Source organism: Coffea arabica, chromosome 1e (genome assembly GCF_036785885.1).
Source record: "Coffea arabica cultivar ET-39 chromosome 1e, Coffea Arabica ET-39 HiFi, whole genome shotgun sequence".
NCBI lineage: Eukaryota > Viridiplantae > Streptophyta > Magnoliopsida > Gentianales > Rubiaceae > Coffea > Coffea arabica.
Window position 1 is genome coordinate 57,020,152 of NC_092311.1, and position 15,840 is coordinate 57,035,991.

Here is a 15,840-nt window from a genome sequence, read left to right on the forward strand (position 1 = left end):
ACTGTGTGGATGGGACTGAGAAACGAGTGAGAAGATGGGTGTCAGCTTTAGCGTCGGATTCGAAAATCGAGTGTCAGCTGAACAGTATCCTCATTAATGAGGGGAGAGAAAGAGGGCCTCAGGGAACCCCAAGGGTCGCGCCTCTCCGGCTTCCCCCTGTCGCCTATAAATAGGGGCTTCTTTTTACCGTTCCATGCTTTTCCGAAAATTAGAAATCACTCCAGAGCTTCATCACTTCGTCTTCTCACTTCGGCAATCATTTCTAAATCTTCTTCAGCAATCTCTTCACTTCACAGTCCCTAAGTAAGTTCACTTCTTTTTCTTTTATTACAATGGCTAGAACAGCTCGCACGCACAAGGAGACGGTGAGGCCTGATTTCGCCGAAACAGAGAGGCCTGACCCCTCCGAGGAAAGGACCGGGTCTGATGGCGGAGGTGCTGAGGCGAAGAGGCCCGGTCCGTCCGAGGTGAGAACTGCAGCCGACGCCGGGGAAGGAGGCGCTGAGGCGTCCCACCGAGCTGAAGCTATGGAAGAGGAGGCCGAGGAGATTGAAGTGGATCCTGAGGTCCTGTACAATGATGACCTCGAGAATGAGGTCTCCAGGGACGAAGGTGTGCAGGAGCCTTCCACTCCACCAAACGTGGCAACGATGAACTATGGTCAGATGCCAGCCTTCATCAGTGCTATGTCACAAGCCTCCGTATCCGGGGTGATTCGCAAATACCCCTGGAGAAAGGACTACAGCATCTACGTATCCCAGCCGAACCAATCTGCCGCGCTGCCACCGAAGGGAAGGGTGGCAATATACGTGGAACAGTTGGAGGCCGGGCTCAGAGTGCCGACCACAAGGTTTCTTAGGGATTGCTTGAGGTACTGGGGGTGAGGATCACTCAACTCATCCCGAACGCAGTCCGTGTCCTAGTCGGCTTCCAACTGCTTTGCCGACATCAGAAGATTGAGGCCACCGTCAACCTCTTCCGCCGTTGCTATTCACTTAAGAATAGCGGAAGTGAAAAGGGTTGGTTTTACTTCGGGAACAAGGTTCCGAAGTTGGTGTATGATGCTCCGAGCTCGATAAAGGAGTGAAAGAAGAACTTCATGTTCGTCCCGGCTGAGGACTTTCCTGGAAGATTCTGGTGGAGGCCTCCCACCTCGGTCAAAGATACCTCCCCGGGCAAACTGGAAGAACGTAACTTCCAAGAACTGACGGGGTCGGGCCTCAAGATTAACTGTTGGGACTTCCCTGAGAACGTGCTCGTGGAAGGAGGGCTCAGTCGAGTCTTGATCAACCCGGATCACCCCATTTTATTATCTTCTAGGCTCAAGATACCTTGTACTTTTCCATTGCCCTTCTTTATTTATTCCTTTTGAATTCTAACTGACTCTGTTTCACTCTTTGCAGTGACAAAACTTTCCGACCTGATTACTTCGGGGGAGGTCGAGGTGGCGAAGAGGCCATCAAAGAAGCGCAAGGACGCTATCGAGACCTCTTCCAGGGTGGCTAAGAAGACTACTGCGGCGGCAGGCACTCGCAAACCCGCCGTGGTGATCGTAGGCGAGGGCTCGCACACCTCGGGCACGCCTGGCAGATCCAAGACTTCATCCATCCCGGTGGGAATTCCTTCCCAAGGAGTCACGGTGGTCTCTCCACCTCGGGGTCGAGGTCGAGGTGCGACCATACTCCAGGGTAACCCCATCTCGGGGTCATCATTATTCAACCTCCACAATGTGCCCTCTTTCGCAGCCGGGGAAGACAAGAGGCACTCCGGGGCACAATTTTGCCCGGAGTGGGAAGTTAATGTGAATGACGGCTGCAAAAATCCCCAGGTCACGCACGAGCTCCTGGTGAACTCAGTCTTACCGCGGGACAACACTTACACCAGGAAGCTCAATCCAGCCGAGCTGATGCAGGGCGCCGCGGTTTCCTGGGCCTCCACCACGGTGTTCCTTGCTGAGATGTATCAACGCTTCGGGGACTTCGTAGAAACTTATGAGTCACCAGCCGAGCTCCAGAAAAAGATTGCTGACCTGGAAGAGAAGCTAAAGGCCACCGAGCAGGAGCGAGACAAAGCCGAGGCAGAAAGGGAAAAAGCCGCAGTTGAGAGAAACTCTTTGCTCACCGCCCTTGACGAGGAGAAAGACAAGAGAGCTCAAGAAGCACAATCGTCCAAAGAGGCCATCGACACAGCCGGGGCTACGGCCGTGGAGGCGTTCCGCAAGTCAGAGTCCTTCACCCGTGACCTCGGCGAGCTCACCCGGCCGAGCTTCATGCTTGGCTATACATCGGCCATCACCGAGGCAGCACCCTTCCTCTCCTCTGAGCAGCTGGAGTCCCTTCAGAGCACCTCGCACTACAATGAGGATGCTAAGGAACTTTGTGACCGCATAATTGAGGGTATTCAGGCTGGAAAGGACCTAGTCGAGGTAAGGGATGATTTCAACAAATGGCTCCTAGAATTTGAGTTGGATGAGGATAGTGCTGAAAGGAGTCAAACCGGTAAAGAAGCTGAAGGAGGTCAGGCCGGCGAAGGAGCTAAGGCGCAGCAAGATGCCGAAGCGGGGGGTGAAACTGGAGGACAGAGTGCCGGGATAGGAAATGCTTAGAGGCACTCACTTTTGTAATAGGTGGGCCGAGGTCATGAATGACTTCATCCATCCACTTTTGTAACCATGAGCCGAGGTCGCATATGATCTCGGCTTGTTGCTTTTTCATACTTCAATGGAATCGGCTTTTCTTACGTATTTTTGCTTTTTTGCTAATTGAGTTCGATTTTCTTTTTCTTTTTCTTCGTTTGGCTACTGTTCTGTCCCCTTATTTTTCACTTAAGATAAATGAGAATAAGCGAGAAATAACAATGAAATGAGATTTAACAATACGTACCCCTTCAAGGGAAATACAATTTAAGATTCTCAGCATGCCAAGTTCGGGGCACCCGCGAACCATCTCGGTAAGCTAACCTACAATATCCATTTTGGCTGGACTCAACAACACGGTAGGGTCCCTCCCACTTGGGACTAAGTTTTTCCTGGGGTTCAGCTCGTCTAACCGAGTTCTTCCGGAGTACGAGATCTCCCGGACTGAACCTTAGGTGTTTGACCCGAGCATTGTAATAGCTAACTAGGATATTTTTATAGGTAGCAACCTTGGCTGCGGCCATATCGCGCTTCTCTTCGGCAAGGTCGAGGTCAACTCGCCGCTCCTCTTCGTTGACTTCAGCAGCGTACGCGGCCATCCGTGGATTGGGTGTAATAAACTCGGCCGGAACGACAGCCTCAGATCCATAAGTCAGGGAGAAAGGAGTTTCCTTGGTGGCCGACCTCGGCGTAGTTCGGTATGACCACAGCACACTAGGAAGCTCTTCCATCCATGACGATCCACCCTGGTGGAGCCTAGTCTTAAGGCCATGGAGGAGGGTTCGGTTGAAATTTTTGCCTTGTCCGTTAGCTTGGGGGTGTCTAACCGAGGTGAAGTGTTGTTTGATCCCGAGATTTTCACACCAGGCCTTGAAAGGATTGTCGGCGAACTGCCGGCCGTTATCCGAGATGACGACCCGGGGTAGGCCGAAGCGACAAACCACGTTCTTCCAGAAGAATTTTTGGACCGCCGACCCAGTGATATTCTTCAAGGGCTCGGTCTCGACCCATTTGGTGAAGTAGTCCACTGCTACCACCACATAGGCATAATTGCCCTGAGCTCTGGGGAATGGACCGATTATGTCAGTCCCCCATTGCTCGAATGGCCATGGCGAGGTGATAGGGATCATTAGATTAGTCGGTTGGTGGTACTCAGGGGCATGGTGCTGACAAGAATGGCAACAAAGAACCATGACTTGGGCATCCACCCTCATAGTGGGCCAAAAGTACCCGAGTAACAAAGCTTTTTTCACGAGTATCCTGAAACCGACGTGAGCACCACAGAGTCCCTCATGAATGTCTTGAAGAATCCTGTCGCCTTCTTCCGGAGTGATGCACCGAGCTGCTTTACGTTGAAACTTACGGGACTCGGCTCGGTCTTGTCGAAGGGTGTACCGAGCTGGAGTGAGTCACCCGAGCTGAAAAAGTGCTTCTACCTTGGGTGGGCCACTTGGACGAGATCACCTGCTTAGGTCAAACAAAAGGGGGACTGGATCCCCCGGTGTATCTCCGAAATTTAAGTTAGTTCGGTATTGAGAGGAGTAAGATAATAGAGTGGGGTAGTTGTTATCAGAAATTGGTCATCCCCCTTCTTAGTAGAGGTGTTCAGTATTTATAGGGGACGGATAAGAGAGAAGAACTACCATCACAGGTCCCTAGAGATCTGATACGGTCAGTGCATCCGGTGGACTTGACCGGTCTCTATGACAAGACATGATGGGATGTTGGTCATGTTCAGGCGGCGTGTCAGGACAGCTTTCTGTCAGGCTTCAGAAGTGCCAGAGGTCACATCCAGCATTTACACTGACGTCGGATGTCCAGGGGCCACCTCGGCTACGATGCTAATCGAGGTGATGAGGTGGTGGGGTGTCAACCCCACGGATGACCACCGAGGTGGAAACCCGAGGTGAGCCTTTCGGCTACCCGGGCTGGAAGGGCCATCCTCAATGCTCATACTCAATATTTGGTGAACTGCTACAAGAATCATTTAGTAAAAATGAAAGTAGTAGATTTTGCTCTCTATTATTTATCATTTTTACCTCAAGATTCAAATTGATTAATTCTTTAGTTGAATGAAAAATCTTTCACTTTTAAACCAAAACATATGGGTGGTAAAAACCAAAGTTAAGATGTGAAGTTTATAATTCCGATTTCAAAATGCAAACTAATCACCTCTCTAATCCTTCCAAGCTCCTCTTATTCTCAAGTTCATTAGGTTAGAGTGGTTAGGAAAAAAAAAAAAGCAATCACATAAAATAAGCATTGATTAATGGCAAAATTCAATGATTTAAAATATTCAAGTGAGTTCATAGAAATTGTGAGTAGGTGAGAATAATATTTTTATTTCTTTTATATACATGAATATGTTTTAAAACCTACCTAGACCGCCCAGTTGAAATGATTGAACTATTGATCAAGTAACTATTCTAGTCAAGTTATGCCTCAAATTGAGTGAGATTTTTTTTTTGTCAAAACGGCAACATTTCATTAACAAACAACAGATTGCATAACCTAAAGCAACTGCTCCTCCACGTCTGCTTGAACAGTCTCAAGCAACCAAACTGGAAAACTAACTTTCCAATATGCAACTACTTTTAAATTTAGAACAAATCTTGCTAAGCCATGACTAATAGAGTTTATCTCCCTTCTAACAAAGGAGAAACGACATTTCTCAAAATTATATTTTAGCAGCTTTATATCTGGTAGAATTGTGGAGATAACCACATCCTCTATGTCCTTTTCTATCTTGTCTATTATGGCCTTGCAGTCGGACTGTATGATGATTCTTTCCCATCCTTCCAGTGCTGCTTTAACCATTGCAGTTCGGATTGCCAGTTCTTCCTCAAGTTTTGGTTCAGTACACGTAAATGAGGAACATGCCTAGGTAGAAGCAGCTTTCCCTTCCAATCTCTAGCAACAATTCCCCAGCCTGTTTTTTTGGTCTGTTGGTTCAGTGCTGCTTCTGTATTCAACTTAATTCATCCTTTGTTAGGAGCATGCCATCTCCTTGGTTTCCCCTCCATATGTTGTAACTCCATCTCTTCCTTCTTTTCTTTTTCTTGAGTTTTTTGGTATTCCTTCCAATCTACCAGTGCTCTATTCACTACTGTCAGTGGACATCTCCCATTCCCATTGAAATTTATCTCATTCCTAGCCTTCCAAATTCGTCATAATAGGTTGACTGTGAATGTAATATGCTCTTACCCCTTCTCCTGTGCAGTTACTTCCACCAACTCAGACCACGAAAGCCAAAAATTTCCTTTCAAGTTATCCAACCCATCCCATTGTATTGGTGCAACTTTCCAAATTGCCTCTGCATAACTGTATAGAAACAGCATATGTTCTATCGATTATGAGTATATACCACAACATTTACATAATGGATTGCCTTTCATGCTTCTAGCCTTGATTCCTTCATTGACTGGTAGGATGCCCTTCATGCATTTCCAAATAAAATGTTTTAATTTTTGCTTCATTTTTAGATTCCATAATACCTTCCATTCTTTAGCATTAACCTCATTCCTACTTCCTGATTCCTCATTGTTCTCCTTCTTATTTCTTCCTGCCATGCTTCCCTTTGCAGCTTTATATCCAAACTTAACTATGTATTCCCCAGAGGCAGAATATGCCCATAATAGCCTGTCTTTTGTTTCCTTAAGACTTAAAGGGATCTTCATAATACTCTCCCTATCCTCCTCAACAAACACTTTTTTCAGTAGCTCATCATTCCAATTGCCATCTTTAATCAGTTCACTAACCTTACACAATCCCAGTTATGGGTTTCTTTGTGTGCTCACCTTCCCTCTTGCCACCCCTGAAATCCATCTGTCATTCCAGATATCTATTGTTTTCCTATCTCCCACCCTTTTCCTCACCCCTTTCTCCAATAAAGGACTTGCACTTAAAATGCTTCTCCAGCACCAAGAATTAGTGCTTTTCCTTTTCATTTTTCAGATTGAAACGTCTTTGAAATATCTGGCTTTAAGGATCTTACTCACCAATAAATTTGGCCTTGTAAGTATCGTCTATAGCTGCTTAGCCAGACGTGCCTGATTGAAGTTTTCTAAATCTCTAAAGCCCAAGCCCCCATTCTGTTTTGCTTCAGACAGCTTTCCCCACCCTATCCAATGTATCTTCCTTTTCTCTCTATTACTTTCCCACCAGAACTTTGCCATTTCTCTTCCAATGCACTTACATAACTCCTTTAGAAGTTTGTAGCATGACATAACATATGCAAGGAAACCCATGACCAAAAAAAACAGTTTTTGCTAAACCAATTCAGTCCATTCAATTGGTTTAAAAAAAGGTCAAAAAGTTAAAAAAGGAAAAATAACCAAGAGACTAATTAGATAGGCCCAGTTTATAGTTGACTAAAGTCCAGACACAAGACTTCAATGTTATTCCTTTTTTTTATTTCTAATTTTTTTACTAAATTTCCTTCAAATTCCTCTCATACTAATCATCCATTTCTTCATCATATCACCATCAATCTCTCAAATTCCTCCAACAAAATTCCGTTTTGTGCCTAAACTATGTGCACAAATTTGATTTCTTAATATATGATTTTTATTTTACTTTGCAATTTAATAATTTTCTAAAATAAGATTCTTGTTTCTTGGTGTCAAGCTCGTCCCAATGATATACTTGCGGCTCTTAATTTTCTTTGCTTTTCTTTTATTTTGCTTTGTATTTTTACTTTTCTTTTAGTTTGTTTTATTATAAACTTAATAGCAAAAGGATTATACTTACTGTTCTTAATGCACACTCAATGTGTGTGCAATCAAAAAATATATTTTATTTATTGTTATATATTTTAAATAAAATTTTTTTTATTGAAACAAACTTTAATTTTTCATAAAACAATTTTATATTGATAGTTATAATATTTAGGGGCAGTTATGTTGAAAAAACATAGTTAAAAAGTTAAAAGTAAAAATAGTTATATATGATTAAAGTAAAAGCAAATTTTATAAGGATGAAAAAAGAAATTTATAAAATGACAATAAATGTTAACTCAAATGTTAGTCCCAAACCCATTTGTCAGGCTTTATATGTAGTATAGATAAGGATGAAAAAAATTCATAAAATGACGATAAATGTTAATCTCAATATTAATCGCAAACCTCATCCTGAAGCTTTATATATAGTATAGATGATCATGTGTTTAATCCTCCATAGAGGGATGTACAGATTGTAGATATGATAAAAAGTAGTAATATATAATATATTTTTTGTTTATTTATGATGCTATGCTTTGATAATGGCCAACTTAATGGTTGAATCAGTAATCCGTGACTCGATAAGTTTTTCGGTTCAATGAGTCATCTCAAATTTTAAACATTGGAATTTGACAAAAATTTGATATTCACCTTTTACTTCAAAGTAGGGATGTAACGAATCGAATTATTCACGAGCAACTCGGTCAAAAGTATGACTCGCACCAGGTCAAAACTGAGTGTGAATTGAGCGTGAGCAACTCAATAATTATTCAAGTTCGGTTCGAGTATTGATTTTTCAAGTTCGGTGGCTCGTGGAGCCTTACCGAGTACAAAAAAATTAATTAAAATTATATATTTAGTTATTATAATTTTACTCTTTTAGGCTTGAAAGTTATATAAATTACCATAATTACTCTTTTAGTTGAGTTAAATACTTGACTTCGATCATACCTGCAAGAAAACGAGTATAATTGAATCGATATTGAGTTTTCGAACCATTTTTCGAATTCGAGTTTGAGTTCGAATTCCATTTTTACTATTCATTTGAATTTAAGTACAACAATACTTGCGTCCGATTCGGCTCGATTACGGCCCTATTTCAAAGATCACCAGACACCGCTAAGCTAACACCATCGGTCCGCTACTCGCCAACGAGCTTCATAAATGCTGCCAGTTTATTTGACTTTGCTCCCTTATCTAAAATTATCGCGGGAGCGTTCGTCCAAAGAAATTGACACGCCATATGTCAGTGCAATTCTCGGTTTCTTCTGTGTTCCTCTTTTTCTCCCGCCAGCAAATTGTTTTTCTGCTCTGTCCTAAAACCCGCGAAAAAAGGTCCGAGGAAAAAAGTTATCACAGATTGTTCTGAGAAATGGGTTCGGTGTTATTCTCAAATCCAACCCTGATAATGGCAGAGCTAAAGTATGTAGGCCATTATAAAATAGGAAACTCGGGCAGCCTGATTCTTTATTTTAAACCCAAATTCCATCACAAACATGAGCTCCGACTTTCCAGATTTCCAAGTCTTCTTTCTCCTTCAAACACCCAGTACAATATAGAAGGCGACCCAGAAGAAGATTCTGTTCAACACCTTAGGGTCCCAAGCAGTTGGTTAGACCCTTCGCAAGCCTTGGAGGTAAATATGTTTTGTTTTCTTTGTTTCTTTTTTAATTCTTCGTCGCAAGATTTAATGTTCGTTCACTGTTATGGGTGTCTGTGGATGGTTTGTGACTCAATCAAGTACCCATACTGGGTCTACTTGGGGTGGGGCATTGGGTTAATTAATTATGGCGATACTACTCAGTTAATTGCATAATTGTACTGATACAGCGCCTACAATTCTTTCTTTCATTTCTAAGTATGGCATTTTTTCTGTTTATTTCCCTTGTACGCCTGTTTAAATGATTGAATGTATGCTGCTAAGTGAGAGGGTGAAAATTTGATTTGGGTGTAGCAATGATGGATTGAGCCTTCTGGCGGGCTTATAATTTAGCTCGTTATTTCTCCTTTCATCACAAAAGACGCAAAAAAAAAAAAAAAAACACATCTTCGTCTTGATCGTGAAATGACCGAAATGGCTCGTTTACTTGAATAAATTAGAGGATAAGGTTGCATGACTTGCTCATCCCTTGATGCAGTTTATCGGTTTCTTCCTTGTTTTCTTCTTTTTACTTTGTTTAGTCAAAGCCTCTGTCTCGCCCAGCTCTTCCCTAAGACGCGCTTCCATAATGCTTTTCTTATTTGCTTTAGCTGGATGACTGGAGATGACAGTTGATAGTGGTGGCTTGCCTTTCACTTTTATCCTAAATCGACCAAAGACGCGTCTCAATGCGTAGCGATTCTTATCCTATGCCTTTTGTTTGAAAAAAAAAAAAAAAATCCATTGTAATGTGACTCCTCGTGGGTTCTTTTGCTCTCTACAATTTGTTGTGCTATCCTCTTCTTCTTCTCTTCTTCTCCATTAAGATCAATCATGTTTAGAAGATCTTTTTTTAATCAATTTTCACTCTGGCGCACAAAGGATGGTGATGAGAGCCACTCTTCTACATTTTAAGTTTTTCAATGATCAATTTGTGTGGAAAGCTTTTGGATCTTCATTGAACATTGGTTGCCACGAAGTTTCTGTATTTAAACTTGTAACAACATGGGTTGGTTTCTACATATCATTAGATGGCTAGTCTGCTATTGATATGTCTGAATGTTTTCAGGTATTAGCATTATTTTAGAACTGGCAGGTTCGATATATCTTGCGAACTAAATGTACATCTTTCTTGCAAATTTGCATGTAGAACAATTTTTTAGTGCCTATTTCGATTGGACAAAAATAGAGAAAGAAAATCTCTCAGTCACCATGGCATCCCTAGCTTTTAGAATTGAGAGAGAACTGTAACACTTGTGGACTTTCTGGTTAAAAATCCATCCTCGATTCTATAAATTATCTCTTGGCCACCAAGCGATCTCGTTTTTGCTTTGAATAATTAGAAGCTCTTGTTGGAGAGGAGTTGCAATCCATCGTCAATTTCAAATGTTTATGGATTGCTATTTGTGATTCCATGGTTTCCTGCCCTTTATGGAAACATGGTTAATGGTTGTGTATCATAGAAGTGCAGGAATCAGAATGGCTAAGGGTGACTCTTCATAAGTGGTTGGATGATGAATACTGTCCTGAGGAAACGAACATCAAAATTAGCGAGGTTGCTAGCCACTCATTTTACAAGTCGTTGATGGAGAAAAAAACTGACCTGGGCGAAATATTGTTGGAAATGGCTCAGGAATTGGGTTCTGTATCCTATCAGGAGAGCTTTCATGGAGCGTTTTCATCAGCAAATGCAGCTGTTGATCTCATAATTCAACGGATACAGCAGGATTAGATTCCTGGCTAGAAAGAAGCACATCTCTAACATCATTGGTTGTTGCAGCATATTGAAAGGTATGCTGATAAAAAATACAGAATGACATTACTGCAAGTATCTGCACCTTAAAAATCTGACGTTATTTCTTGTCTATGGATGGGGGTCTGAGTTAAATGTCATACAATCCTTGACTGCAATACGGAATGTTTTCATTAACATTATTAAGGACAGGCGGTGGAAATTATGAAATCAGTTTATCCATTTCTGGCATGAATGTTGTTGTGATTAGAAATGCAAATGACGAGTCACCAACATTAGTTTTCTGAATAGTTCTGGCCTGCAGTTATTCTGCCAAGAGGACCTGAACCATTTATATTTTCTGGAAAATTATGCCGTTCTGTTACTTCCCAAACCCCTTCCCCCCTCTCCCCAAAAAAACAAAAGCTCCCCCAAACCCCGTTGTGTCTTTCAGGTATCCTCCCTCTTTCTTTCCCCTGAGATCTATACCTACCTCTTCTTCTACTACTTTCTACTTACCACCCAACATTCCCAAGGATGGTAAAACAGGGTTGATGACATTATCATGATGTTCAAGCGATTTCACAAGTTTAATCACCAATTGCAGTATTCCTGACAATGAAAGATTAGGACTTTGCTGGGAACAATATATATGTGTGTGTGTGTGTATATATATATATATATATATATATATATATATATATATGTATGTTATAATAATAATGCACACATGCCGGGTCTGTATATTAGCGACCTAGATGCATATTTCTTCCTTCTATTATGAAATTAAATTTCAGTTCCTATTTCCTGTATATTTAACATGCATTCGTGGCCCGTTTGTAGAGGAAAACGTGGCCCGTTTGTTTTCCACAAATCCCCCCAGTACGCCTTGCAAGTAGATACTAGTATATATTATTGTAGCTAAGGCAAAATTATATGGATAGCAATTATATGCTATATTATGCCTTGCAGTTGGTTGTATACCATCTCTTGCACAAATCAAAGGCAAATCATATCCTTCTAGCCAATAGAATTATACTTGTATTCTTATACAAGCAAGACTTGTATATATATATATATATATATATATAAATAGTGTAAATAAAAAGATTTGAATCAAAGATTTCTCACTTACACTCCCTTCCTTAAATCATCCAATTTATCCTTCACCCCTTATACATACGACTAAAACGATATAATAATGAATGAGTATGACAGATGTATGGTAACTGAGGCGAGTAAATAATAATGTTATGGCATATATACTATATTATGACAAAATTATGAGTACGCCTTGCAAGTGTATACCACGTATTCCACGTTTAAACGTGTTTGGCATAGAAGAAGTGGTAAAAGTATACACGGAAGAAAAGAAGAAAACAACGACACAATGTACAATATTTTCAAGCCGCCGATGAGAAACTCGATGCGACTGCATGGTGAAATGGGAATTCTCGAATGGAAATTGAGTCGAGTCGGGCAAATCCTCCACCTCTCCAAAAAAACAAAAATAGGTGTTCATTTTCTTGTGGCCATGGATGATTACAGCACTCACAAGCATCCTCATCCCAATGAGATGTAATACGTACACTATCTTGATGGTGACGGTGACGGTGACGGTGACGGTGATGGTGATGGTGATGGTGGGGGGTTCTAGATTTTGATGGATACTACTCAGGTTAAACATCACTTGTAGTACTTGTTTGTCAAGGCCAGCCATATTCCTCTAAGCCATGGCAACCAAAGAACAAGTGGTAATAGTAGTGGGAGCTGGGCCATCGGGGCTTGCAACTGCAGCATGCTTGAACAACCTTTCCATTCCAAACCTAGTCCTTGAGAGAGAAGATTGTTTTGCTTCCTTGTGGAAGAAATATTCCTACGACCGCCTTCATCTTCACCTGGCTAAACAGTTCTGTCAACTTCCTCTCAAGCCGTTCCCGACCACCTACCCGACTTACGTGCCCAGAGACCAGTTCTTGCGTTATTTAGACGACTACGTCTCCCATTTCAACATTTGTCCCTTGTACCAAAGATCGGTGGAGTCGGCGCAGTACGATGAAGCCGCCGAAGCATGGATTGTCAAGGCCAGGAATTTGGGTTCTTCCGATTCCGAGGAGATGGAGGAGTATTCCAGCAAGTGCTTGGTGGTGGCCACGGGAGAAACCGCCGATGCATTCATCCCGCAGCTTGAAGGTCTCAACACTTACCTGGGCGAGGTCCTCCACAGCACCCGATATAAAAACGGCAAGTCCTATGAGAACAAGAATGTTTTGGTTGTGGGGTCTGGAAATTCTGGTATGGAAATTGCATTTGATCTATCAAACTACGGTGCGAAGACCTCCATCGCCGTCCGTAGCCCGGTAGGCCACTCTCTCTCTCTCTCTTTTTTCCATTTTATTCATTTGGGACGTGACCACATAGGAGTATTTAGTTACCCTGGTGAGTAGTATTGGATGCTTGAATGGGTTGGTTGTGATACATGCAGCTTCACATTCTGTCAAGGGGAATGGTATACATAGGACCGGCTTTGTTGAAATATTTTTCTCTGAATACGGTTGACTGGCTGGTGGTGATGCTGAGCAAGCTGTGGTACGGAGGAGACTTGTCCAGGTACGGAATCAAAAGGCCAGAGGAAGGTCCCTTCACCATGAAAATCAAGTACGGCAAGTTCCCCGTCATTGACGTGGGAACCTGTCAGAAAATCAAATCCGGCGAGATTCAGGTGCAGTATTGCGCGATGATTTTAAGACACTTTCATTAATTGAACCGTTTTTACCGCGGTACAATAGTAAGATGAGCTGATAGCGAATGGACTATGCAAATTAATTCTGCTTCTAATTATTTTGATTTCATATGCTATCTTTTCAAGGGAGAAAAAGAAAAAAAAAAAGAAGGGTTACTGCTATTTTAATCATATTTGCAGGATTGACGTGGATCAGTGGGCACGTAGCCATCTGGCTTTGCGTGTATGATTTCCATTTTCCAGTTCTGATACATGTCAACTCATGTAGAGTGATGATACAAAAGTACATATTGTTCGAAATTCCTTCGGTATGAAGCGTGCATGTTGTAAAATCTTATAATTTTGACACCATAAAATAAATAAATAAATGAACAGGTACTGCCGGCAGTAGCAAGTCTTGGAGGCAATGATGTGGTGTTTGAGGATGGCAAGTCTTACCCATTTGATGCTATTATTTTTGCAACCGGCTTTAAGAGATCGACGAATAAGTGGCTCCAGGTACAATTATAGTTCGCCTTGCACAGCTGCTTTTTGAACTTCTTGCCCGTCTTCCTTCAACTTGACATCTTCATAATATTTGCCCCACCTCCACCTGGCCCGGAATGCGTACGTACTGGACGACAATTTATAGTACAACCCTGATTGCTCCATCCAATTACTACTGATTAGTACTTATTTTTCTTTTTTTGTGTGTGTGTGGGCGTCTACCGGCCTCAGGGGGCTGATGATCTCCTGACTGACGACGGATTTGCAAAACCTGCCTTCCCTAACAACTGGAAGGGTACCAAGGGATTGTACTGCGCTGGTTTGGCAAGAAGAGGATTGCATGGAGCTGCTCTGGATGCCCAAAACATAGCCAATGATATCAAACGGGTTCTACAGTTGTGACTTCTCGATATCCAGATTTATAATTACAACATGTTGCAAAATTTGTTAGTATAAGGTTTACAGAGAGTGAAACTGTTAATGGTTTTGGGAAAGACATCAAGACTTACAGATAATAAGTGTTTTTTTTTCCCAAAACAACAACACTCTATTAATATTCTAACCAGATTACATAAAGGGTGGGCAACTACCCTTACAATCTGCTTGAACAAGCTCAAGCAGCCAACCTGAGAAGCTATCTTTCCATTCAGCTGAGCATTTCATATGTATCGCCATCTTAGCTAATGTATGACTAACAGAGATGTTTACCCTTTAGTGAAGGTAAAGCAACATTTATCAAAGTTGGATTTTAGTTTCTTGATATCAGACACCACTGTGGACATGATTACATCATCTTCCTCTCTATTAATTTCATTCACAAGCTGCATACAAACTGTTTCAAATTTCACTCTTCTCCACTCTTGCTACTTCGCCACCAGCATAGCAGTTCCCAATATCCTATCAATCCTCTCCTTCACTTCTCCCTCATTCCCCAAATTATTACTCCAGATGCACGGAATTCCTTCATATCTAACATCGACCAGTTCATTACTATTTATGAAAGAGTTAAAATCTTGAAATCTCACCTTAACCCTTTGTGTACCTCCCCATTTTTCATTATTCGAGATAATGTCATTAAGATCTCCCATTATAGCCCAATATTTACCCCACAGTATACTCCTTCTCGTTGCAACCTTCCACTGTTCTCTTCTAACCCCGACACTTGAACTAGCATAGGTACATATACACCACCAATCTATCTTAGCTTCATTGTCCTCTATCAGCAATTCAATAGTGAAGCTTGTAAACAAAACCTTTTTCACCTGCAGCTCCCTTTTCCATAATATCGCCAAACTCCCAGCCTTGCCAACTGGATCAACCACAAACACATTGTCCAATTTAATCCAATGCTTCACACTGTTCAAGTAGTTTTTTTTCTTCCTTGTTTCTGACAAGAATACTAGTAAAGAAGAGTGGAGTCTAATGACCTCTCTCAGTTGGGAAACTGTCAAGGGGCTCTTCACACCTCGACAGTTCCACACCGTAGTCTTCATTCAGATCTTGGAGCCTTATTTAGGGTGGGCTCCAACCCCTCAGAAAGTTCCATCCAATCACTACTTCCATTCTCAATTCTACTTCTTTTCCAGTTTTCCTTCCCTTCTTGCTCCTCATCTTCTTCCCAACATATAATCTCCACTTTCCTTTTCCTTTCCTCAATTCCAGCAACTCCCTTGTTAGCCTCAACCAGTGGTTTCCTCCTGCTCACCTCCAGTACCAATCTTTTCCACTTCTTACTCACCATCTGATTTCCTTTCGTCCTACCTTTCTGCTTTCCTAATTTCTTTATCCCTTCCCCTCCCTCAAATGTTAATATACCTTCCCTCCTTTCTATCATCTCTTTTGCAATCCTATCCTCTTTATTCCCACCTTGATCTCCATCAATCCATA

General features: G+C 41.9%; 1 protein-coding gene across 2 annotated transcripts; it reads left to right on the forward strand.

Moving 5' to 3' along the window:
- The first annotated feature begins 8,455 nt into the window (after positions 1–8,455).
- On the forward strand, positions 8,456–14,718 carry LOC113717339 (probable indole-3-pyruvate monooxygenase YUCCA10). 2 transcript variants are annotated; one of them, XR_003454346.2, is made up of 5 exons: positions 8,456–8,989; positions 10,456–13,084; positions 13,210–13,446; positions 13,843–14,073; positions 14,185–14,396. XR_003454346.2 is itself a non-coding variant. In XM_027242145.2 (4 exons), the coding sequence occupies exons 1-4, from the start codon at positions 12,458–12,460 to the stop codon at positions 14,353–14,355; spliced, it is 1,158 nt and encodes a 385-aa protein (XP_027097946.2). In that variant the 5' UTR covers positions 11,429–12,457; the 3' UTR covers positions 14,356–14,718. The 2 variants fall into 2 exon arrangements, 1 of the variants encoding a protein (XP_027097946.2); XM_027242145.2 differs by lacking the exon at positions 8,456–8,989 and having other exon boundaries at positions 11,429–13,084; positions 13,843–13,965; positions 14,185–14,718.
- The last annotated feature ends 1,122 nt before the right edge of the window (positions 14,719–15,840 follow it).

Bases quoted from the DNA above. Each gene is read 5' to 3' on its own strand.
- LOC113717339 (XM_027242145.2), top strand. From the start codon at position 12,458: ATGGCAACCAAAGAACAAGTGGTAATAGTAGTGGGAGCTGGGCCATCG. The intron at 13,085-13,209 runs GTAGGCCACTCT...TGATACATGCAG, and splicing joins CCATCGCCGTCCGTAGCCCG to CTTCACATTCTGTCAAGGGG. The intron at 13,447-13,842 runs GTGCAGTATTGC...ATAAATGAACAG, and splicing joins TCAAATCCGGCGAGATTCAG to GTACTGCCGGCAGTAGCAAG.